Source organism: Lonchura striata, chromosome 32 (assembly GCF_046129695.1).
Source record: "Lonchura striata isolate bLonStr1 chromosome 32, bLonStr1.mat, whole genome shotgun sequence".
In the NCBI taxonomy this organism is placed as follows: domain Eukaryota; kingdom Metazoa; phylum Chordata; class Aves; order Passeriformes; family Estrildidae; genus Lonchura; species Lonchura striata.
In genome coordinates this window covers 3,939,986-3,963,304 of record NC_134634.1, presented here as the reverse complement: position 1 = coordinate 3,963,304, position 23,319 = coordinate 3,939,986, and the positions used below count along the sequence as shown (strand labels likewise).

General features: G+C 52.5%; 1 protein-coding gene across 1 annotated transcript; it reads right to left on the bottom strand.

The window, feature by feature from the left end:
* Window positions 1-943: 943 nt before the first annotated feature.
* UNC5D (unc-5 netrin receptor D) lies at window positions 944-22,883 on the bottom strand (the record flags this gene model as incomplete). Its single annotated transcript, XM_077789226.1, has 9 exons — window positions 944-1,787; window positions 3,423-3,601; window positions 5,406-5,570; window positions 8,691-8,840; window positions 10,978-11,205; window positions 12,453-12,621; window positions 18,966-19,050; window positions 20,752-21,129; window positions 22,661-22,883. Coding segments are annotated over 9 exons (1,779 nt in total), but the record flags the coding sequence as incomplete, so codon positions are not given.
* Window positions 22,884-23,319: the final 436 nt, after the last annotated feature.

The following is a 23,319-nucleotide window of genomic DNA, read 5'->3' as shown; positions in this document are numbered from 1 at the left end:
CAGGGCTGGGGGAGCGTGTGCTGCTGAGAGCAGAGACAGCTTGCAGCCGGCATCTCTGTCTGCCCCTCAAGCTGCGCCAGGAGCCTCTGCCGGGCTGCGGGCGGTGCTGAGCTCACGCCAGGCTTGCACGGCTCTCAGCATTCCCAGGATTTCCAAGTCTCAGCCTGTTCCTGAGCCGGGCAGGCAGCGACGCTGGTGATTTCAGAGCAGCAGGAGCAAGGCCAGAGCTGGTGTTGCTGTTGTTGATCTCGTTGTTCAGATTTTCTCAGTCCTGAGTGAAGGAGTTCCAGGCTGGACCTGCCCTGGGGGCTCTCGTGCTGCTCTCAGCCAAACACGAGGCAAAACCAGCCCCCAAGTCCTTGGTTTGGGTTTCCTGCATTTCCACAAAGCTCCCAAAGCCTCATTTCTGTTCCTGCGTCTCCTGACTGTGCCCTGGCAGCCCCACGGGCTGAGGAGCACTCGGCTATGGTGAAGGATGTAAAAAGAATGGTCAAAAATAACGGTGACATTTGGCTGAGTACCAGCTCCACCAGGCCCTCGCTCACAGTGACAGCTCTTTTTGGTTGGGTTGAAATCATAAATCGTATTTGTATGGAATGGGTAAAAAACGAGGCGAATTCTCCAGTTAGATTCTGATTTTGGGGATAAATGCAATTTGTAACAAAACCAAGGTAACACAGCCAGCTCTGCACCCTGTGAAATTCCCAAATTGTGCAACGAAATCAAGGCCAGTGCTGGCAGTGCCGTGTGGGGTTTGTGGTCTCAGTCTGAAACCAGACCAAACCAAAATGAAGCTGTGCTGGTTGCCTTCACCTTCACTCAGCCACAGAGCATGAAGTAATAAAAATAAATGTCTCAATGTGCTAAAATAGGGCTGGAAATTTCCCCTGTGTTATTTGGTTATTTAAATCCACCCCCAAAGACAGTTTTTTGACTAAGAAAGTTTGCAGACGTAGAAAATTAGAAAATTCCTCTGGCGTGTGCACACCCCCCAGTCTCAGAGAGAAGGGGTTTGTTCTGGAATTTTGGTAACAGAGCAGGCAGCAAAGCTCTGCAGCAAACATACATTCATTAAGGGGCTGAATTTTTAAAACGAATTATTTGGAATACACATGATATGAAATAATGATGAGATCTTCTAATTCCTCAAACATCTGAACAGGATAAGGCCAAATTTTCAGTTTTCCTGTAGCAGACATAAAGTGACAACGTGATGGGATTTTAAACCACTCTCGAAGCGAGAAACCTTTTAACCAGGACCAACCTCCAGTGGCTCGAAATATCCAACATTATTTGTTGATTTTCACTAGGCAGTACACGAACATGACTGTTCCTAAATACAGAATAACATTTACCTCTTATGGCTCTGTGTCTCTCTCCCTCCTGCCCCGGCACTGACACAAGTGCAGGTTTGTTTGGGGCGCCAAAGGACGGATTTTAAGAGGAGGAGGGCAGGGAGAAGCTCGTTTTCCTCACCACAGAGGGTTTTTAGCAGGGCTGGTTCTGCTCCTCCCGCTGCGCTGCTGTGGGGTGGGTTCCATCCCCACGAACCCTCCTGTCCCCGCTGTCCCGGCGGGGCAGGGGGCTAAAGGCCCTTCCTGCTGCAGGGGAACTCGGGCTCCTGCAGCTCGGGCTCTGCCCCCTCGGAGAGCTGGGAGTGTGTCCTGCCAATCTCCTCCAGCGCACAGGCCAGCGAGTCCAGGTCCCCGTCGTGCTGGTGCCGTGCCTCCCACAGGTCCAGGATGACGGCGGAGGGGCTGCTCTGGGTGGCGAAGAAGGAGAGGTTCCTGCAGGAACAGGAGGGAAAAGGGTGAGGAAAAGGAGAGGTTCCTGCAGGAACAGGAGGGAAAAGGGTGAGGAAAAGGAGAGGTTCCTGCAGGAACAGGAGGGAAAAGGGTGAGGAAAAATGAGAGATTCCTGCAGGGAAAGGGTGAGGAAAAATGAGAGGTTCCTGCAGGGAAAGGAGGGAAAAGGGTGAGGAAGAACGAGAGATTCCTGCAGGGACAGGAGGGAAAAGGGTGAGGAAGAACTAGAGATTCCTGCAGGGAAAGGGTGAGGAAAAATGAGAGATTCCTGCAGGGACAGGAGGGAAAAGGGTGAGGAAAAGGAGAGATTCCTGCAGGGAAAGGGTGAGGAAAAATGAGAGATTCCTGCAGGGAAAGGAGGGAAAAGGGTGAGGAAAAATGAGAGATTCCTGCAGGGAAAGGAGGGAAAAGGGTGAGGAAAATGAGAGGTTCCTGCAGGGAAAGGGTGAGGAAATATGAGAGATTCCTGCAGGGAAAGGAGGGAAAAGGGTGAGGAAAAATGAGAAGTTCCTGCAGGGAAAGGAGGGAAAAGGGTGAGGAAAATGAGAGATTCCTGCAGGGACAGGAGGGAAAAGGGTGAGGAAGGAGGAGATATTCCTGCAGGGAAAGGGTGAGGAAGAACTAGAGATTCCTGCAGGGAAAGGAGGGAAAAGGATGAGGAAAAATGAGATATTCCTGCCGGAAAAGGAGGGAAAAAGGTGAGGAAGAACAAGAGATTCCTGCAGGGAAAGGAGTAAAAAGGGGATGAGAAGCAGCCTGGGTTGCAGCTGTGCCCTGTGCCCAACATGATCCACGAGTTTGGAAAATAAAACCCCTCCAGCAGGACAAATCCCTCCTGGGAAGCATCTCCAGGAAATGCAGCAAGGATTTGCCAGGGAGAGGAATTCCAGCAGCTGATGCTTGTGGTTGTGCAAAGACACAGCACCTTTTATCCGAGCCTTTCTGTTTGTTATTTTGTGCCATTTTTAGGACTCTGCAGGTGTGATTTACACAGAATTTGGTAAAGCAAAGTGTTTATCCAAAACTCTTTTTCCTTTGGTTCAGATGTGGTTTATTGAGGCTCCCACGCAAAGCAGGGAGCCAATGGAAAGTTACTTTGCTTGATTTAAGTATTCCTCTGTTCTCCTGGGAATGCATTTATAGAGTTTGTGACAATCAGAAAATATTTTTGTGAGGAAGCTGCCTCCGCCAATTTAATTTAGCCAAGCAGAAAAAGCAAAGTAAGAAGTAAATTGGTTTTTACAGCATCTTTCAGTTTTAATAATCATAATATTATTACTCCTAACAGTAGAGCATGACTGTCTCTTTTAAAGATGTCTTTCCCTTAAACAAAAAAAAATCCGCAGGATTCATTTTGAAATAGGAAATGCACCCGTGAGAGCCAAGGGGATTTGTCTGGGGGAATGTGCAGCCTCCAAAGGGCTTTGAACAACTGTTCAGTGATGGACAAAATCCTCCTGCGGGTGGACACAAGGACGAGGAGCTGAAAGGAGGAGTGAGCCCCACTCAGCCCCTAATTCCCACCCACACCCCTGGCTCCACAGCAAACCAGCAACCCCAGAACGGCCAAAAATGCCCGTTCCAGGTGCCAAAGCCCTGCCGGGGCGCTGCCATCACCTGCTGATGCTGTTCTTCTGGGCCAGCATCTGCCAGTCCTTGCCCCTGGCGCTGGGCGCGTCGAAGGTGGCGCAGATGCGCTGCCGGATGGAGCGCGGGATCTTGAAGGCCTTGGGGCCCAGCTGGGCGGGGAAGGCGCTGTCCTCATGGCCAAAGAAGGTGATGTTTTCTCTCTCAGTCTGCAGGGAAAGGAGAATCAAACCTCCTCAGATCGCTGCCGTCGCTTGAACTGACTACAGAAAATGGCTGAGCTAAGAGCAGCTTTTGTGAATTGTGAAAGAGGACCTGGAAGATGTTCCTTCAACATCACAAGGACTTGTGCAGAATAATCTTTAAAATGGTGGTTTTCCCTTGCACGAGTTTTATTTTTTGGGGATTTTTCTGTTACAGATCAGTGCTGGGTTTCTAAATCATTCATTGCTTAAACCCGGAACATGGACACAGAAATCTGTGTTTGTTTCTCTCTCTGGGTTTTTCAAACACCTGAATTCCGTAAGCTCTCCCAGCCTCTCTGGAATGGAGGTCCTTTGTGGATCTGGCCCCTCTTTTCCCGCGGAATCACACCAGCCTTGCATAACACAGTCAAATTTCAGTGCATTACTCATCCCAGAGTGACACAGCATCAATATTAAGCAGCAGCGATGGTGCAGCCTCCATCCACCATTTGTGACAGGTCCCCGGGGCCAGCCGGGCTCAGCACCAGGGGCTGCAGCTCTGCCCCGGGCTCTGCTCAAGATGCAGAGCAGGAGAAGCTCCAGCCCTGCACGTGTGAGATAAGCACAGCGACCCGGGCGCTGCGGGGATTGTCACGCACGGAGCGGCTCGGGGGGGGAGTTGTCACTCACAGATTTATTTTGCAGTCAAATTATCCTCCCTCTTCAATCACTGCTGGAGATAGGCATGAGAAAACCTTCCACAGCAGCAAATCTGCTTGAAGCAGAACGGGAACATGCTCTGGGGACTTGTGTACAGACAGGGCCCTTAAAAACCCAGCGGAGAGGGAGAACAAGGCAGCAGCAACACGGGCAGGAGACACAGAGAGTGACAGAGGGGTTTTGTGAAATGACAGGAAAGGAGCAGAAAACACTCGGCCAGCCTGAGGAGTGTTTACACAAGATGATGTTCGTGCTGCTCCTGTCCAGCTGCTGCAATCCCTGCTCAGAGCACTTAGGGGTGCAGAGCTCTAATCCAGAAGTATTAATCTGGATTAATCAACAAAGATGCTCAATAATCTAAAAAAAGGCAGCTGCTGAAGTTCTCATGGCTGTGGGACGCATCAGCAGCTTGCTCAGCTGATTCCTTTTAGCCATTTGGTTGGTCTGATTTCTTCTGGCCATAAGGTAAAATTTCTGATTTTAGGTCTGATTTCTTTTAGCCATGAGCATGAGTTCGTACCCTCTCCCCAAGCCTCAGCGCTCTGCAAGGGCTTCTTGCTAGGAAACTGCAGCCACCAACCCCAACAACAAATTATGAAATTATCAATAATTATCGTCAGTGCTGCACAGTCTCTGTGCCCTGATTTCTGCTGGAAATGGGATCTGCAAGGCTTTAGAGACTGGCTCCAGCTTTGAGCAAAACCTACGGGGAAAGGACAAATCCGGGGAGGGAAGCGGCACGCAGAGAGGTGGTGCCCCATCCCTGGAGGGCTCCAAGGGGTGGGACCATGCAAGGTGGCCCTGCCCATGGCAGGGGTGGGACTGGATGGGCTTTAAGGTCCTGCCAAGCCAACCCAACTCAATCCAACAGAACTCAACTCAACTCAACCCAACCCAACCCAACCCAACCCAACCCAACCCAAATCAACGCAATTCAACCCAAGCCAACCCAACTCAACTCAACCCAACTCAATCCAACCCAACTCAACCCAAGCCAAACCAACTCAGCCCAACTCAATGCAACTCAAGCCAAGCCAACCCAACTCAACCCACCCCACCCCAGGATTCCGTTCCACGACCATCCCGCCCTGCAGACCAGGGGCTGTACCTCGAGGACGGAGGTCTGGATGTGCAGCAGCTGCTCGTGGCCCTGCAGCTGCCTGACGCACACGGTGCAGCACAGCTGGGTGGTGGCGGGGCTGAAGCGCTCCAGGGAGAAGGCGCCGAGCAGGGGCCGGGGGCTGCCGCGCCACACGCGGGAGAACGGCACCTCCTGTGGGATGGGGACACATCAGGGACAGGGGACATGGCCGGGGGGACACACCCACTCCTGCTCTGCTGGGGCAAGCACAGTAACTCCCCTCCAGCTCTGAGAAAAGCCAAAAAATGACAATTGCGTTGATGGACGCTGAGGTGTGGCAGTGACTGAGAGCTCAACGGAACAAGTAATGGGAGACTCTTAAAAAAAATATTTAATGACACTTAAAAAAGGTGCATTTCACTTCCTCCCCCTTGCCAGGATCAGTATTCCTCTCTGAGTCTCATTGAAATCACCTTGTAACCAGAATCGAAGGAAAGGAGCGTCCCACTGAGAACTGCCCTGGCCCTGCCACCCTTCCCTTTGCATCCCAAAGGAACTTCCCACTGAGAACTGCCCCGACCCTGCCACCCTTCCCTTTGCATCCCAAAGGAGCGTCCCACTGAGAACTGCCCTGGACCTGCCACCCTTCCCTTTCCATCCCAAAGGAACGTCCCACAGAGAACTGCCCTGGACCTGCCATCCTTCCCTTTCTATCCCAAATGAACTTCCCACTGAGAACTGCCCCGACCCTGCCACCCTTCCCTTTGCATCCCAAAGGAACTTCCCAGTGAGAACTGCCCTGGCCCTGCCACCCTTCCTTCTCCATCCCAGAGGAACTTCCCACCAAGAACTGCCCTGGCCCTGCCACCCATCCCTTGGCATCCCAAAGGAACTTCCCACCAAGAACTGCCCTGGCCCTGCCACCCTTCCTTCTCCATCCCAGAAAAACTTCCATCCAAGAACTGCCCTGGCCCTGCCATCCTTCCTTCTCCATCCCAGAGGAACTTCCATCTGAGAACTGCCCTGGCCCTGCCATCCTTCCCTTTCCATCCCAAATGAACTTCCCACTGAGAACTGCCCTGGCCCTGCCATCCTTCCCTTTCCATCCCAAATGAACTTCCCACTGAGAACTGCCCTGGCCCTGCCATCCTTCCTTTTCCATCCCAAAGGAACTTCCCACCAAGAACTGCCCTGGCCCTGCCACCCATCCCTTCTCCTGCCCCAGCTCCCTGCCTGTCCCCAGCCCCGGGCTGGATCCTGAGCTGGGAGCAGCAGCAGTAGTAAGATGCTCACAGTGAAACGTTAGAAGTGGAGGAACTGTAATTAGATTTTTTTCCAGGGTGATCATCTCTGCTTTCACTCGGAGTGGAAGAACCACTCAGCTGAAAGGAGTTGTGTGAAACAAAGCAGAGCAGCGAGGAGTGCTGGAACAATGAGTGGCTGGAGTATTCCAGCGATGCTTTCAGCTCCACTCTGCGTTTATAATTAAGCTCCTTGCAGACAGCAGGGCTGTAAATCATCCCATGGCCCCAGGCAGAGCTGGATCCTCCAGGAGATGCAGGGTGGGAGGCAAATCTGAGCACCCAGAGGTGCCCAGCTCTGCCTGCACCACCCACGGCTCGTGGGGATCCCCGGCGGGAGGGGAGCCAAGCCCGGGCAGCTGCTCCTGCCAGGCCGGGACAAACACGGGCTCTGAGCAGGATCTGCAGGAATCCTGGTGTCACCTGCCATCAGCTGCCTTCCAGCAGCTCCTCAGCGTGATGGATTCATCTGCTCGGCCTCAGAGCAGGATCGCTGCTTGTCTGAGACGTCGTTTCCATAAATCCTCCCTCCCCCACTGCCCGGGGAGCTCCGGAGCTGGACCAGAGACATTCCTGGAACAGGCTGCGCTCAGTTGTTCCTGCCAGGCAGCACAAGCAGCTGCTCGCACAGGGTGGGACGTAGGAGAGGAACCCAGGGAACACTGGAAGAAACTCCACGTGCAAAAATAGATTCTTTTCTCTATAAAGAGGCTGGAACCAAACCAGAGCTGTCACCAGACTCTTCACTGCGAGGGAAGCACAGAGCCAGGGGAGGTTCTGCAGCTCCTCTGAGGAGCAGTGATTGTGTTTCTGAGGTGCCCAAGCCATCCCAGGGATAAAATTTAAATTTTCCTGTGGTCAGGGCAGCCCTGGGTCAGCCCATTCTGGCAGCTGAGGTTTGGCACAGGCTTTTTCCCAGCCCTGAGCCCCTGCTCTGGTCAGGCTCTAAGTGGCACTTGCAGGTTGAATTCCAGTCTGTCACAGACTTTTATTCTTCCTGTTTGGAGAAGGGATTAGGAGACAATAAATTAATCAAAGTATGGAGCTCTCTAATCTGCTGAGAGCAGAAGTGAATTTGTTGCGTTGAGGGGAAACTCCTCTGGTTTGATTTTCTTCTGGGCACACATGGGCAGGTCTCTGCTGGAGAACTGGGACATCCTAACCCTGCTTGGTTTGGCTTTTAAAACACAGGTGAGTGAGAAGAACAAACAAACCCTGAGAAACTCTTCTCCCTAAGAAGCTGAAAAGGATTCATTTATTTCATTTCTTAAGTTGTAGCCCAAATTATCCCCACGTTGTTAACGAGGAGAGGCTTGCTCTGGCTCTGGGTCTGTGTTTATAACTCTCAGAGCCCATTACCCTCATGTTTTGGGGAACGTGGCAACACATTTAAAACAGGGTTTTTGCCAAAATCCTGGAGGATGCATAACTGTGTCTCTGCTTCTGGGAGAAGGGAAATTGTACATTCTAATTGAGTGCTGCATTTTAAATCCAGCCCACTCCATGTGCCAGCACATTCCTTAGGACTTCCAGTCATCAAATTCCTTGGAAATTCTTCTTTTGTTTTGATTTTTCCTTTTCAGTTTTCAACAGCCTCTTTAATTAATGGAGAAGAGAAAAACCAATTTGCTGCTCTTCAGCTCTAATGCTTGCTCTCTGCGTGCTGCGGTTTGAACTCATGGTTACATTTAAATGCCATTTTTAGCCATATTTCCATAGTTATATCAAAACTGGAATGACAGATATTAGAAACATCTTGAGGAGTGGTTAAGTTTGAGCAGGAATGTTTGCCTTCTGTTGGAGGCAACTGAAAGGAGGGAAAGCACAAGCATTTCTGTAAAATGACAAATTTACAGCATTCTGGTGTAAACGAAATCTGTGGTTGTCGGAACCAAAAGGCAACATGTTTTTGTTAAATGCTCTGGAGGTTTAAAGCTTTTTAAACAAAAGGAACCTTGGTTCATTTGGGTTCTGCCCCCAGGGCAGAGGGAGGCAGGTGAAATGCAGGTACCTGGCAGGCAGTGAAGGGTTTGATTCTCCACAGGAAGGGAGGGACGTCCAGCACCGAGATCTGCAGGCTGCAGGTGTTGCCTTTAAAATGCAAAAGTTTGGGTTCCTCCAGCAACTGCCCCCCTTGGAGTCTTTCATCTGAAACCACTTCCTGCAAGGGAGGAGGAGAGAATATTTTCAGTATTAGGAACAAACCCCAAATCCAGTGAAAATCCCTCTCCGTGGGGGTCCCGGGGTCCCCCACAGTGTCGAATGCACAGTGGAGTTTCTCTGGTGGGCAGCTGATGGTATTTATAGATATAAATATTTGATCTTGCTGTTTCCCAGGAGGCTGGGTTTGGGCACTGCCAGCCCCATCTCTGGGCAGAAAATGCTGCTGGACACTGAATTTTTGGCTGTCTCCCCTCTCCAACACCCCCAGTGCAGCCCAGCACAGCTGGACTCCAGCTTTGCTGGGGAACTTCTCTCAGGGCTTTTCAGAGCCCTCAAACGCTTCAGGTGAAATCATTCACTTCATTTCCCACCTCTGGGGCACTTCCAGAATCACTGGACAAGACCCTGAGCAGTGTGAAGGGCAAAATGTGGGCAGGGGTTTGCACTACAGCCCTCCAGAGCTCTGTTCCAAGAGAAATTTTTATGTAATTCGGTGAATTTAAAACATAATGGCAAAAAAAAAAAAAATCACCCCTGCTGGTACTTAAGCAATGTTTATTTCTGTGCTGCTGCAGTAAAAACACCAGTGAGGGAGGAAAGGTTGCAGAAGTCTTTAAAAATCAGCAGGCAAGCAGTGCTGCCAAATTACCTTTCTCAATCCACATAAATTATATCAAATGTGTGTCCATCGAAGGAGTTTAGTGCTTGTCAGGACCAAAGTCGTCGTTAGAGGAGCTCCTGGAATCACTGTGACCTTCTGAAAATTCAATGCTCCAGCTCTCTGAAACTGCACTAATGGGTTTCTATTATAAACCTGTTTTTCCAGGCATTTGGGTTGGTTTAACCCCTGCTGGTTGGGTTCACCCGAAGGAAGAAATTGGGAGACTTCAGTTTTTGGTTTCCAGCCACAAAGGGAGGAGATTATTTCTTAACCATCCTCAAAATTCCTGGAGTATCTGGGATATTTTTGAATGTTCTGTGAGTGCTGCTCTGCCTTCAGTGACAGACGTGAGACTTCTCCCACAGCAGCAGCATTTGGGCAAAACACCAGAAGGGCCTGAGTCTCTTCAATTTTGAGAGCCAGCACACACTCAGAACTTCACAAAGGCCCAAATCCACTGCTGGAGGAGCAAGGAGAGTTTTCAGCCAGGGAAAAAGTCAAAACCAAGAGAATTCTGTCTCTTACATAAACCTGCACCGTGCAGGATTAACTGTCAAACACCACTTGGCAACCCCAACTCTGATATTTTATCTAAAAACCTCCATAATTCCCCAAATTTTATCTAAAGACCTCTGTAATTCCCCATATTTTATCCAAAAACCTCTGTAATTCCCCATATTTAATCCAAATCCATTAATTCTCCCACTGATATTTCCTTGCTTTTAGGGTTGCATCACTCCATAAACGCAGGGTTGTCTCACTATCTCCACACACCCTGCTCTCACTCCTGGGAAGGCAGAGAACTGGTAATTATTCTTCTGATCATTTCCTCCAGACTCATCAGGAAGACACCGGTACCCACTAATTGCCTAAGTGTTATAAAGAGGATAATTACAGAGCCATTGTGAGCCTCTAACAATGCTTTTGGTGCCTTGGCTTTTATTAGAGGCACAGAGGCAGCTCCAGTCAGAGCCGTGTTTCCATTCCTGTGCCACGGCAAGGGGAAGGAAAAATTCATCTCGCAACTGTTTGCATTTCGTTTCCCCAAAGAACAGCATTTTGTTAAAGCCCCTGAGTTTACCAGAGAATGTCCTTGTTGTGTCCTGGAACACGGTGCAGGAAAATCATTCTCATCCCAACTGCCACGTGGGGACTGGGCTCTTTTTTTTTTTTTTTTTTGACTGAGAGGAAATGCAGGATAATTGAATTTTTGTAAACCAGGGCTGGGTGAGTTTGGGTAGTCGAGAATGTGGCAAAAATGAGAGAGCAAACAAGAGAGTTTGGCTGCCCTAAAGCTCTCAGTGTAAATCCACAACGGCAGGGAATGGAAGTGATTTATTCTAACGGTGCAGCAGCACTTCAGAAATCCAGTATTCTCACTGGGTTACGGCTGGGGATGCCCAAGGAGTGAAAGGATGCCAGCATGTAATGGGAAAATAAAGCAAGCCCAGAGGAGCAAAGCGAAGCCATTTACCTGGAATGCACAAGGGGTGTTATCCACACAATAAACCCTCAGATTGTAATCCAGAGAATTGCAAGACAGGCAGCCAAAAACGGCGACTTTCAGCTGTCGAACGGCGCAGTCTGAGATGGGTTCCCCAATTAGGGCATAAGTTCCAAAGCTGTTTAAGAGAATGTGACAGGCATAAGGATCCAACAGGCAGTAGCAAGAAGTAGTTTCCTCTTCCACAGACATCACTTCCTGCAAAACGAAATTCAGGTTTAAAAAGAATAAAGCGAAGTCGAATCAATAGGCCTCGACAATAGGAGTCATGGCATTAATACTTGATTTTTATTCACTGGAATGCAGGGTGCTGCTGGGAGCCAGGCTGCACTCTCGGGGAAGGGGAGAAGGGGGACTGCTTCCCTGAGTAAATATTCCCAATTTAGGCCTGAGTCAGCAGGAGGATTTATGGCCATGCCCTGTGCCGAGCTCGCTGTGTACATACAATAATAATGATGATGCCTAAGCAATTTTAGCAGCTTTTTTCAAGTGCTCTTGACTTTCTGGCTAATTTTTCCCCCCAGTGTCAAGTTAAAAAATTACCTTGAAGGTTAAAGTCAATAAGCAAACCTTGAACAATGGCTGGGGTTTGACTTCCTTCCAGAACACCCATTACAGCCACATTTCCCTCCCCCAAAAACTCCCTCTGCTCTGCCTCTGCTGTTCACTCCTGCCCGGTGTCCCCATGTCCTCTGTCCGTGTGTCCCTCTGTCCATCTGTCCCTGTGTCTGTGTGTCCCATGTCCCTCTGTCCATCTGTCCCTGTGTCTGTGTGTCCCCATGTCCCTCTGTCCATCTGTGCCTGTGTCTGTGTGTCCCTGTGTCCCTCTGTCCGTGTGTCCCTCTGTCCCTGTGACCTCCTGTCCATCTGTCCCCGTGTCCCTCTGTCCCCGTGTCCCTCTGTCTCTGTGTCCCTGTGTCTGTGTGTCCCATGTCCCTCTGTCTCTGTGACCTCCTGTCCCTCTGTCCCTCTGTCCCCGTGTCCCTCTGTCTCTGTGACCTCCTGTCCCTCTGTCCCTCTGTCTCTGTGACCTCCTGTCCCTCTGTCCCCGTGTCCCTCTGTCCCTCTGTCTCTGTGACCTCCCACCCTCTGTCCCCGTGTCCCTCTGTCCTTCTCCCTCCCCAGCTGTCTGAGGCCAGCGCTGCTGGAGCTGCCCAAGGACTGGGTGGATCTGGCTGAGGAAGATGGGAGTGGAATGGATGAAGGCAGAGCAGACCGCAGGCAGGGGCTCAGAGGGACAGGACAGAAGGACAGGCTGCAGCCTTGGCGTCCTGGCTTTGTAGCCATGACCTGCATTGCCAAACACCCGAACCCAATCCTGCTGCTTCTTCACAAAGGGCAAAATCTTTTCGCTGTGCTTGTTTCCCTCAGGTCCCTCTGCCTGTCCCTGCACGACCAGGGGCTAATTCCACGTCCACGGTGGCACAGGCTGGGGCTGGGCTTACCTCCCACTTGCCCTGCTGCGTCCTCCTCTTGAGGCGGATGCTCCAGTGCTGGGGGTCGGCGTGGGCGCAGTGCGGGATGCTCAGGGCGCACGGGGTGCTCACCGCCAGCTCGGGGGGCCCGCAGCTCACCTCGGGCCCCAGCAGCACCTCGGGGCCCTCCGGCTCCAGGCTTGGGGCAGCAAAGACAAGAGTGGCTGTCAGGAGTGAGAATTCACTGAAAATATTTCACTTCAAATCCAAGCACCCTTCCTCATCTGCTCGTTTCTGCTCCTTTCACGTGGAAGCAGCAGCTGGAGATGAAACAAACCCATTAGACCCCATCTAACTCCAATCAGCGCCTGGTCAGTTTAGGGCTCTGGTATTTAAAGCACATTTCAATTTGTTTAACCCAAATCCAGCCCTGAAATTGCTCTGTGCTAGCCAGCCCAGCTCCGAGCACCAGCTGGTCCCGTCCCCGCCGTGCTCTGCCTTCAAACGCTGCCATCAACAATATTTTCACAGGAGCGAAGATAAAACAAATTATGGCTTAAAAAACACCGGCTCATAAATTCTTCCCGATTGAGTGTGATCTCCCTGCTTTGAAAACCCGTTTGTATTCTGCAGGAGGGAGGACTCAGTGACTTTTCCAGACCCAGGGTCAGGGCAGTGCTTGGAATTAGGGCTGGGCCAGGTGTGGCTGTGGCTCCGGGACAGGCAGGGGAGATCCCACCTGAGCTCCAGGGATTCACCTGGGCTCAGGAAATGGCTGCACCCTCTGCCTGCTGCCTTCCAGAGATGTGTGACCTGCTCCTCTCCTCTCCCACTCCAACAAACTGGAGCCACCCCCACATGCACGTGTTTTCTGTCTCTTGGAATAAATCCCTGAGCAGGAGCGGTGCCAGAGTGAGGAGAATCCCTTGGACACTGAACCAGCAATTGAAACCTCTTGCCCTGGTGCTTTTGTTGCTGTTTGGTTGTATTTTAATCCATTTGAGTGTTGTGATCCCCGTGCTTGGGTTCTAAATTATTGTTCCCTCTTCAAATTAAAGCAAATGGTGTTTCCAAGGTAAAAGGTAAGACGAGGAACCTCAGCCAAGGTAAAAATTAGGGAAAGGACCCCAAGCAAGATAAAAAATAGAAGATACAAGAATAAAACCAGGATATAAAAAGGGGAAAAGGCCAAGCAGGGTTGGGTACCCCATTCCAGTGCCCGTGCTGACACCCTGACGTGGAGGTGCACCCTGCTGTGGGTGCTCAGGAAATGCCCTTTCCAAACCCCATTCCTGCTCCAGAGAGGCTGGAATGTTCCAGGCCTCCCCTCAGTCTGTGTGTACAAGTGTTGCTGAGAGGGAGACTGCAGGGGAGGAAAAAAAGCCACAACAGGGTAACAAAAAAAGGTAAATTCCTTTTTTTCCTTTCTTAAGTGTCATGATAATAAATTCTGCTGAAGCCTCGGTGCTTCCAAGTGTCTGTAGGATTCTCAGGCTAAAAAAAAATCAAAGCTCCCTGTAGTAGATAGGGACAGGCGAACGGAAGATTTCGGGATGTGACGGAAAGAAAGACCCCTTCCCCCTCTCACCCTGCAACATGTTATCCATTTACCCCAAAGAATGTAACCACACCTAACCCAGTAGTTTTCCACTCCTGACTAACCCTAGAGACCCTACCAACCCCCCCTGACGTAGCAGAGTCCCCCAAGACTATTTAAACCCATGAGATAAGATAATAAAGGCTTTCGACCGTCCACCACACTGGTGCCTGCGTGTGTCGTTGGCCCGAGTGGCCCAGGGGAGACTGGGCTGCCGTGCTGTTCCTTGAAACCAGGTCGCCTTGCCTTCCCCTGAAGGCAACATAACTGGTGCCGAAACCCGGGAATAATTCGCTCGGGTTGCGGGTGTCGCCTGGACAAGAGCAGCGGCCGGACCGGTGGAACCGTGTTCTCGGCAAGGGAGACGTCCCAGGACCCGCGATCATCATGGATGCCTTCGCCAGGGTCGTAAGTGAAGTTCATAAGCAATGGGGAATTGAGTGTAAGCTCAAAGACTTTTATCTTGCTATAGCAAGGCTGCTTGAGCTTGGGGCAATTGAACGCCCTGTGGATGTTTTGCATCCGGAGATATGGGAAAAATGCACAGCCGTGTTGGCCGAGGACACGAAATCCTCAGGCAGCGGCAAATGCCTTAAGGCGTGGGGAAAAGTAGAGAAAGCCCTGCGCAGAGCAATAGAAGAGCAAGAGACATGGAGCGCAGCGCGTACGTGTTTATTAGTTACACCCAAGCTAGGGGTAGGAGCGGCAACGCAAACTACCCCTGAGGGCGATCCGTCCGGGAGCGGGGATCCGGGGGGGCCCAGCGCGTCACCCCCCTCCCCGGGACGGGGCCCGGGGCCCCCCGCGGAAACCTCCCAAAAATCCGCGGCTTCCCCATCCGCCCCGCCACCGCCGGTCAGTGACCCGGTACCGGAGGTGCAGCAGCGCGCAGAGCTCTGTTGGCAGGGACTGGCGGGGGAAGCCAGAGCCGCGGGAGCCGCGGCTCGGGAGGAGATCTTGCCCACGCCGCCTCCATACGCCTTTGAAAATGGCGCCGGCAGCCAAGGGGAGGGGCGGGGCACGGGCAGTCTCGGCGCAAAGAGCCCAGAGGCGCAGAGTTTCGCTAATGCGCGTGTGCGGGAGAAAGAGGAGGAGAGCGGCAGAGGGCTCGGAGCCAATCGGCAGCCGCGCCTGACGCTGCCACCATATAAGGGAGAAACCCACCCCTGCAGGAGGCAGGGCGAGCCCGGGGGGCGGCAGCGGCGCCACCCCCGGGGGGAGGAGCGGGGTCGGAGCCGCACAAAACGGCACCGAGCCCCGGAAGTGCGCTGGCATTCGACTTCCGACTCGGAGTCCAGCAGCAGCTCCGGCGGCTCGGAAGAGCTGACGGGAGCCGGCTGGGACTCTGAGACAAAGAGAATAGAGCCAATGCAATTTAAAACAAAACCAAGTAAAGCTTTAAGCCGCACCGAAAAGCAGCCACAATACGAACCAGCCCAGTTTACCGACTGGGGAGAAATAAAAATAGCCTGTGCTGAATGGTCCCCAGCGGCCGCCGTACAAGCCTTCCCGGTGAGGATCACCGGCCCGGAAGGGAACCAGCAGAGGGTATATGCCCCGGTAAACCCAAAAGATGTACAATCAATTGTCAAAGCCATTGCAGAAAAAGAAATCAATTCGGCCATGGTCTCTACACTAATTGATGGTCTTTTTAGTAATGACGACCTGCTTCCTTTTGATATCGAGCGAATAGGTCGTATAATACTTGATGGCGCGGGAATGATTGTATTTAGACAAGAATGGGAGGATAATTGTACAAAGCTATTAGCCCAAGCATCTGGCGCGAAGCAGCCACTACACAGATCGACTCTATCCAGGCTTATGGGAAAGCACGATGATATGATCACGCCTCAGCAACAAGCCACACAGATGCAGGCTGAGGAGGTCAGGGCGACCACTCAGGCTGCTAGGGAGGCTATTCGTGCAGCCTCTCGGGTCGTGGCCAAGCCATCGCCGTGGTCCACCGTGAGGCAGGCAGAGAGCGAAAGCTTCACGCAGTTTGTAGATCGCCTGCAGGCAGCGATAGACTCCTCTACCCTGCCGGCAGAGGCAAAGGGCCCCGTGGTAGCTGACTGCTTGCGCCAGCAGTGCAACTCTGTCACCAAAGATATCTTACGTTCCCTGCCAGCCGGAGCCAGCCTGGCTGACATGATCAGACATGTAGTGAGGGAAGAACACCTGACACCCATTCAGGCAGCCGTCCACACCCTGACCAGTGCCATGGCGTGTTTCAGGTGTGGTGAGGCAAGTCACATCGCGGTGAGCTGTCCCCAGCCGACACGGCAGCCCGCCGCGGCGCCTCCACCCCAAACACGCCAGAGAGGAGCCTGTTGGAGCTGCGGGAGGAAGGGGCATCTGGCCAAGGAATGCAGGTCCCGGCCCCAGGGAAACGGGAGAGGGAGGGGGCGTGCGGGCTGCACCCAGCCTCCTCCCGCTGCAAATGCAAGGCAGCCCATCTATGCCAACCCCCAGTGGGACGGGGCGCCCTTATACCCCATACCCCCACGGGAGGCAGCCAGCTTCGTACCGTCACCAGCGAATTTCGCAACACAGCCTGCGGTACCTTCGTACCCACTACCGCCGCAAACAGCGCCTGTGCCGCAGGGTCAGCAGGGGACGCCCCAGAACGGGACCCCTGGGTGGCCCTGGCCATGAAAATAGAGAAGGAGCCACCGAAGGTGTGGGGGACGTGCCGCCTTTATGGCAGTCAGGACCCCCATATCATAGGGCTTCAGTTTTGGGCAGACACAGGAGCAGACTGCTCGATTTTTCCCCAAGCACTGTGGCCCCGACACTGGCAATGCAAAGAAGTCCCCCCAGTGAACGGAGTGGGAGGGCCGTCCCGAGCTTGGAAAAGCACCCAATTAGTAGCCATAACGCTTCATACAAAAAAGGGACCAGAACAAACAGTAGCAATCCACCCCTACATTTTGCAAAACTCTCCACCCCTGATAGGAAGGGACATCCTTGCTATGTTAGGAGTCAGGATTACAAATTTATAATAAGAGCCACTGCCGTACACCCACTGCTGCCAATCAAACTGACTTAGAAATCACCAGACCCCGTATGGGTCGAGCAGTGGCCCCTGTCAAAGCCTCGAATGGCAGCCTTGCTAGAACTGGTCGACCTCGAGCTGCAAAAGGGTCACATAGAACCCTCCACCAGCCCGTGGAACACCCCTGTGTTTATATACTAGAAACTACCTTTCTAACCCTAAACGAAACCAAACCGAACCTGACTAACTCCTGTTGGCTTTGTTATGATGTTAAACCCCCTTTCTACGAAGGCATTGCTTTAGACACCCCCTTCAGTTACTCCACAGCCAGTGCCCCCCACCAGTGCAGATGGGACACTCCCCGCAGAGGGATCACCCTGAGTCAAATCACAGGACAAGGCAAATGTTTTGGTAATGCAACTTTAGCAAAGCAGAAAGGCAACTTCTGCACTAAAGTTGTCAAGCCCAACAGAAAGATCGGTAAGTGGGTGGTCCCATCCGCATCTGGGATGTGGGTTTGCCAGCGATCCGGAGTGAGTCCTTGTGTGTTCCTTGCCAAATTTAATGACTCTATTGACTTCTGTGTCCAAGTTCTGATTGTTCCTAGGGTCCTATACCACTCAGATGAAGAAGTGTACCACCTTTTCGAAGAACCTGACAGACTGCACAAAAGAGAAATAATCACAAGTATAACTATCGCAATGCTGCTCGGCCTGGGAGCAGCTGGTACAGCCACAGGTGTCTCAGCCATCGCAACCCAACAGCACGGACTCTCTCAGCTGCAAATGACCATCGATGAAGACCTGCAGAGGATCGAGAAATCCATCTCCTATCTAGAGAAATCAGTCTCTTCGCTTTCAGAAGTAGTTTTACAGAATAGGCGAGGACTGGACCTCTTGTTCATGCAACAAGGAGGACTGTGTGCAGCTTTGAAAGAGGAATGCTGCTTTTATGCAGATCATACAGGAGTCGTTAAAGACTCTATGGCAGAACTCCGAGATAGACTGGCTCAAAGAAAGAGAGACAAGGAAACCCAGCAGAGCTGGTTCGAATCCTGGTTCAATCAATCACCTTGGCTCACCACTTTAATTTCTGCCCTGGTAGGTCCACTGGCAATACTGCTTTTAGCTGTTACCATAGGACCATGCCTGCTGAACAAGCTAGTCTCGTTTGTTCAGGCCCGTCTAGAACGGGCAAACATTCTGTTTGTAGGCCAGCAACAAATGCTGTAAACCAAAAAGTGCGAACACAGTCAGCTGCAAAAAGCCTTCGAAACTCACCTTGCGAGATTTACTCAGGTTTACCAAAAACCCTTTTTTCCTTACCAAGTTACAAGTTTGTACCTCACTCCAGTGCCTATATCTACGACTACCTCATGTTACTTATGAAAAGGAGGGGGGAGATGTAGTAGATAGGGACAGGCGAACGGAAGATTTCGGGATGTGACGGAAAGAAAGACCCCTTCCCCCTCTCACCCTGCAACATGTTATCCATTTACCCCAAAGAATGTAACCACACCTAACCCAGTAGTTTTCCACTCCTGACTAACCCTAGAGACCCTACCAACCCCCCCTGACGTAGCAGAGTCCCCCAAGACTATTTAAACCCATGAGATAAGATAATAAAGGCTTTCGACCGTCCACCACACTGGTGCCTGCGTGTGTCGTTGGCCCGAGTGGCCCAGGGGAGACTGGGCTGCCGTGCTGTTCCTTGAAACCAGGTCGCCTTGCCTTCCCCTGAAGGCAACAGCTCCCCCAGAGCCCAAGGTGCTGAGCTCCTCCTGAGCAGGGAGAGGAGCAGCAGGCACAAGAATTCCATGGGTTCCACAGGAGCAGCACTCCAAGGCCATTTTTGGGTCCCTCTCAGGGTGGTCACCCCAGCAGGGAGTGGCTCCCCACGTTCCACCCCAAAGCCACTAAGGGAGGCAGGTCCATGAGCCCGGATCTCTCACCTGGACTCCTTCTGGGTGATGGCCAGGTAGATTTCCCAGGAACTCTCCTCAGGAATAGCCCCGTGTGGAATTAACAGGCTGACCCCTGGAAAAGAGCAAGGACAGCACTGAGCCTTGGGATGTCAGGGATGCCAGGGACAGGGAGCACCACCCCAAGGGAAGGAATGCTGCTCTGAGCTCCTGCTCCTCAGGGCAGCCTCATCAGAGGAAAGGAGCATCAACTGTCAAAGGAAATAAAGCTGTTGCTGTTCCATTAAAGGAAAAGATGTCTTATTTCCCAAAAAGCCTTCTGGAATCTCTTTCCTTTTTGAAATCAGACCTGATCCTTGTGGGATCCCAGGGAATCTCCCCATGGAGAGGGCGATCCCCCCTTTGTCCCCACACACCCAGCTCCTGCAGGTGATCCCATTCTCCTTCCACAGCACCAGAGTGGATCAGAAGTTAACAGGGGAGTTTTCCCTGGGTACCACTGGAAAGAAACTGCTTTACCCCGCTCTCAGGAGAGGGGGAATGTGTTTGGCTTTGGTTCTGTCACACAGTGCACAGCCTTGGTGAGGCACTGCCTCGATCACACTGGAATTCACAACTGCTTGGCACAGCTGATCTTACATAAAGGCAGCAAGAATTACATAAATTTCAAGTGGACCAAATACATATTTTAATAATCTAATTGATGGGACTATCATTACATAAAGTAGCTAAATATACAGTATGAGGGAATTCTTAATTCATGCCTTAACTCAGTGCCTCTGCAATGTTCCTTCCTCAGCACAAAACCAGTCTGTGGAGAAATGAAAACATTCCCCACGTTGTGCATGCCTGGCTTGTCACTGCTATCAATCCTCTCTAAACACAAACCACGTTTTTTATGGTAACCTTTAAAGCACCCGTTTTGTGGGACATGAAGGATAAAGCTCTAAATCATCCAGTTCAACCAGAGAGCAGCAGATAATCCTGGAGCACCGCTCAAACGAAAGCAGAGCTGAATTGAAAGTGAATAAATATCACTGGAGTTGAAGGATGATAACAGCCAGCTGGCAGTGGGGTATCTGGCTTTTTGTGCTTTTTCTGCTGCCTTTTGGGGAGAGAACATACCCAGGGTGAGGGCAGGGATTTGGGGTGATGCAAACACGGCCCTGGGGTGCAGCTGCAGGGCTGTGACCCTGCCAGCCTTAGCTCATTCCACAGACAGCCCTGCAGGTCCCCAGCACGTCCCACAAAGGGACTGAGGTCACAAAGAGAGGGAGCAGCCCAGCCCGGGACAGGGCTGACGGGAAGGACCCCGCTGTGGGAATCTGGAATTTTGCTCCAAGGAAGGGGAAGGCAGGCAGGCAGGAGGGGCAGGAGCCTGGTGGGGCAGCAGTGGGGCTGTCCCCAGGCCTGGCTGCTGTCCGTGTCCCTGGTGGGACAGGGGTCTGGGGCTGGGACCCGAGCCCCTCACGTAAGATCCAGCATCGACCCTTCCTGGGCAGCCTCTGCTTTGGAGCAGGATCCAAGCAAGGCACAGCTTTGATTAATGTGACTTTCATGCTGAAGACATCAAGAGAGGCAGTAATTTAAAACAGTTCAAATGGGCATAATGCCTCTTCAGTCCTCAGCCCAGGCTTCCCTCTGATCACTCGTGTCCTCTGTGGGCAACGTGCCCTACTTCCAAAATCCGCATTAACGGCGCCCCTGCTTCTTCTTCCCTGGCATTTTTTAAAGAATTCAGTAATAAAACACTACATCAGACAGCCTAACCTCAAACTCCTCTGCGTGCTTGGACGAGCAAGGAGCCCTCACCCACCTGTGTTGGGGACCACCAGGCGGCCCCCCAGGTGCCCGAAGAGGGCCGAGCTCCTGAGCTCGCTGCTGCTGGAGATGGAGGCCAGGTGCTGGATGAACATGGCCTTGTTCCTGGCCTGCAGGGTCCCGAAGGGCCGCGGGCTGCCGTGGGGGAAGGTGCCGGGGTGGGCCTTGCCGTGGTACTCGGCCCTCTCGGTGACGCCCAGGGACACCATGAAGGAGCTCTGCACCTTGACCTTGATGTCGGCCAGGGGGTTGAAGAGCGAGGACTCGGTCATCAGCTCCTTGTCCAGGGGGTCCTGCAGGCAGATGGGGCCGCTGTAGGTCCTGCTGACCGTCAGCTCGGGCTGCAGGGACGAGTTCAGGAGCAGGGAGTTACCTGTGGGGACAGCAGCAGGGATGGAGGGACACCTCAGCAGCGTCACCTCAGCAATGCTCCCGTCCCCTCTGCCAGCCTCCCCGAGCTCTCACAGCCCCAGAGCACACCAGGCCACGTCAGGGAGCCGAGGAACCGGTGCCAAGACCTGACACTTCACGTTCACCACGCCTCGGGCAGCTCCAGAGTGCAGGAACCCGAGGAGGAGCCTGCTTTGGTTTGGAGTCACGTTTTTGTGTTTACCCTTTTGCCTCTCTTGTTGTTTTCTTCCCTTACATTAAACCCCACTGAGTGACAACATCTTCCTGCAGACCTTTTATACAAAGCCACAACTTCATGCCTGAGGGAAACTGGGCTGAAAGGGAGGTGGGACAAGAGTGATACACAGAAAGACACCACAGTTATTAATTTGGATGTGTTTTACCTCAGAAAACACTCTGAAAAATGAGGAGTGGATGGATTTAGGGCCTGAGTCCTCTTGCTGTTTGGTTTTGTGGTGGGGTCTTTTTCTTTGGTTGTTTAGTTGGGTATTTTCAGAGCATCCAGAATGGAAGGTTTTAAGCATTAAGCCAAGCAAACAATTCCCCAGACTCAAAACAAGATTCAAACTGAACCACAAAGGAAAATGTTCTTGTTTGAGACAGTCATTGAGATTTACACAGCCCTAATTAAAGGTTTGGATTTAGAAATGGATGAATGAACTTCCTTAAAACGTCCTTGTCTGCCAAGCCCTTTTGCCAATTTCTTGCAAGTCATGCTTGGTGAGGAACGTCTCCAGGAAATAAAGAAACTGTAAAAACAACCCCCAAAACCCCCCCAAACAAACTCTGCAACATATTTCTCTTTTCTGAAGAGAGAACAGAGACATGGGGACACTTTCACACCCGTCCCACGCTCCCACCCACCCACAATCAGGCAGGTCTGAGGTAGAGTGGCAGCACAGAATCAATAAACATCCTGCTTTCATCCCCGTTTCTCTCCCTCCCCACCCTCCTGTTCAAAGGGAACAACGTTCTTAAAAACCTGAGCGCTGCTTTTAGTAAAGGTTTTGTCCATGTTTTGTGCCACTGGTGGTTTTTTCTAGGGCTTTAGGGGGTCCAGTGTTACACACATGGATTTCCCTCAGTGCCCGTGTTACAGCAGGTTACAAAACCCTTCCAGCTGGGGGTCTCAGATTGTCAGGAAAAGAATAATTCCTATTATTGGAGTGGAGGAGAGCTCTGTAACTGAGGACAGGAGGAGCTCCAGCTGTGGGGCCTGGGCTTGCCATGATTTGGTTGCTTTGCTTCAATTTGAGCTTTTCCTACCTCAGCGCGGGAGCTGGGGATTTTGGAACGGACATGGGGATTTTGGACGCTGGACAGCGCTCCTGAAGCATCTGGAGGGAGGCCAAGGAGGATCCCGTGTTTGTGGGACCGAGCAGAGCCAGCCCCAGGTCTGTCCCTGCCCCGGCTGCCCCAGACCCCCTCCCCAAAGGCGGGCGAGCCTGAGCAGCGGGAGCGCCGCAGAGAAGGAAGGAAATCGCCGCACTAACCTTGTCTGACTGTTTTAAAATTAAAAGTCTGGAAGCCTCCCGTGAGTGCAGAGGAATCAATGACATCCACGCCGTACTCACTCTGACTGCGCCGGTACAGGGTCACCCCCAGCGCCAGCACGGCCACCGCCAGCACCGCCGCCGCCAGCCCCGAGTACAGCGCGATGTCCCCGCCGCGCTCCACGTCTGCGGAGAGAGCTGCGTCAGGGATGAGGGGGACACGGGGGACACGGGCGACACGGGGGACACGGGATGTGGGGGACACGGGGGACACGGGGGACACGGGGGACACGGGGGGACACGGGGGACACGGGGGACACGGGGGACACGGGGGACACGGGGGGACAAGAGCTGCGTCAGGGATGAGGGGGACACGGGGGACACGGGGGACACGGGGGACACGGGGGACACGGGGGGACACGGGGATTTGGGGGGACACGGGGGATGTGGGGGACACGGGGATGTGGGGGACACGGGGATTTGGGGGGGACAAGAAATGCATCAGGGACACGGGGATGTGGGGGACATGGGGAATGTGGGGGTACAATAACTGCGTCAGAGACACGGGACTCAGGGGATGTGGGGACATGGGGGGACATGGGGGATGTTGGGGACATGGGGGACAAGAGCTGCGTCAGGGACATGGGGGATGTGGGGGG